Source organism: Mesitornis unicolor, unplaced genomic scaffold (assembly GCF_000695765.1).
Source record: "Mesitornis unicolor isolate BGI_N332 unplaced genomic scaffold, ASM69576v1 scaffold13799, whole genome shotgun sequence".
Classification (NCBI taxonomy): domain Eukaryota; kingdom Metazoa; phylum Chordata; class Aves; order Mesitornithiformes; family Mesitornithidae; genus Mesitornis; species Mesitornis unicolor.
The window spans coordinates 3,655-4,318 of NW_010209336.1; the positions used below are offsets into that span (position 1 = coordinate 3,655).

Below are 664 nucleotides of genomic sequence, written 5' to 3' on the forward strand. Positions count from 1 at the left end.
ACGTCTGGGTAAATTTGGGAATTTTTGCTACAGCATTCTCTGTAGTAAAAGTTCTTGAGAAAGTACACATGAACATGAAAAAGAGAATCTCTTTCTTTTGGCACTCCAGAATTACCCAATTTGTTCACTCCCAAAAAGTTAAGTGAGTAACTAAAATCTGAGTTGAACAAGTTGCAGTCTGCTAATTTAGCTTATCACACTTTGGATTTCTTTATGCTTTAGAGTTAAGGCTGCTTCTTTCCGTTCTTAAAAACCAGTACTGCAGCTGTGCAGCAAACATCCCTTTCTAGTACAGTATAGGGCAGTGGCTGTAAAACTGAGAAGCAGATCAATCCCAAGGAAGTTACTGCCTTCTACACTTGCATGTGGCATGGAGCTGCTGCTGATGGTAGATACAAAAGGAGATTTCTCTGATCATTTTAGATCAACAGTCTGAAATGGTATCTGAAATTTTGGACATGTTCAGAAGGGTAACAGCGCTTCATTCTAGGAATCGGTCACTAAGTGTGCTTGAAGATGTGCCAAGCCTTCATCAAGCTTGAAAGGTGATAAGTAATTTTGTTGAAAGACTGGCCATAGTTTTATCCTTCCAAGAAAACTGCTCATGGGAATTGTCAGTACCAAGGAACATGTTTTCTGATTAAAAATGGAATAATTTCCTGCT

General features: G+C 38.7%; 1 protein-coding gene across 1 annotated transcript in view; it reads left to right on the plus strand.

The window, feature by feature from the left end:
* Nucleotides 1-333: 333 nt before the first annotated feature.
* Nucleotides 334-664, plus strand: part of DMTF1 (cyclin D binding myb-like transcription factor 1) — a 25,124-nt gene continuing 24,793 nt past the window's right edge. The window contains 1 exon segment of the mRNA XM_010192849.1: nt 334-400. Coding sequence (XP_010191151.1) covers nt 364-400 — 37 coding nt within the window. The 5' untranslated portion in view covers nt 334-363.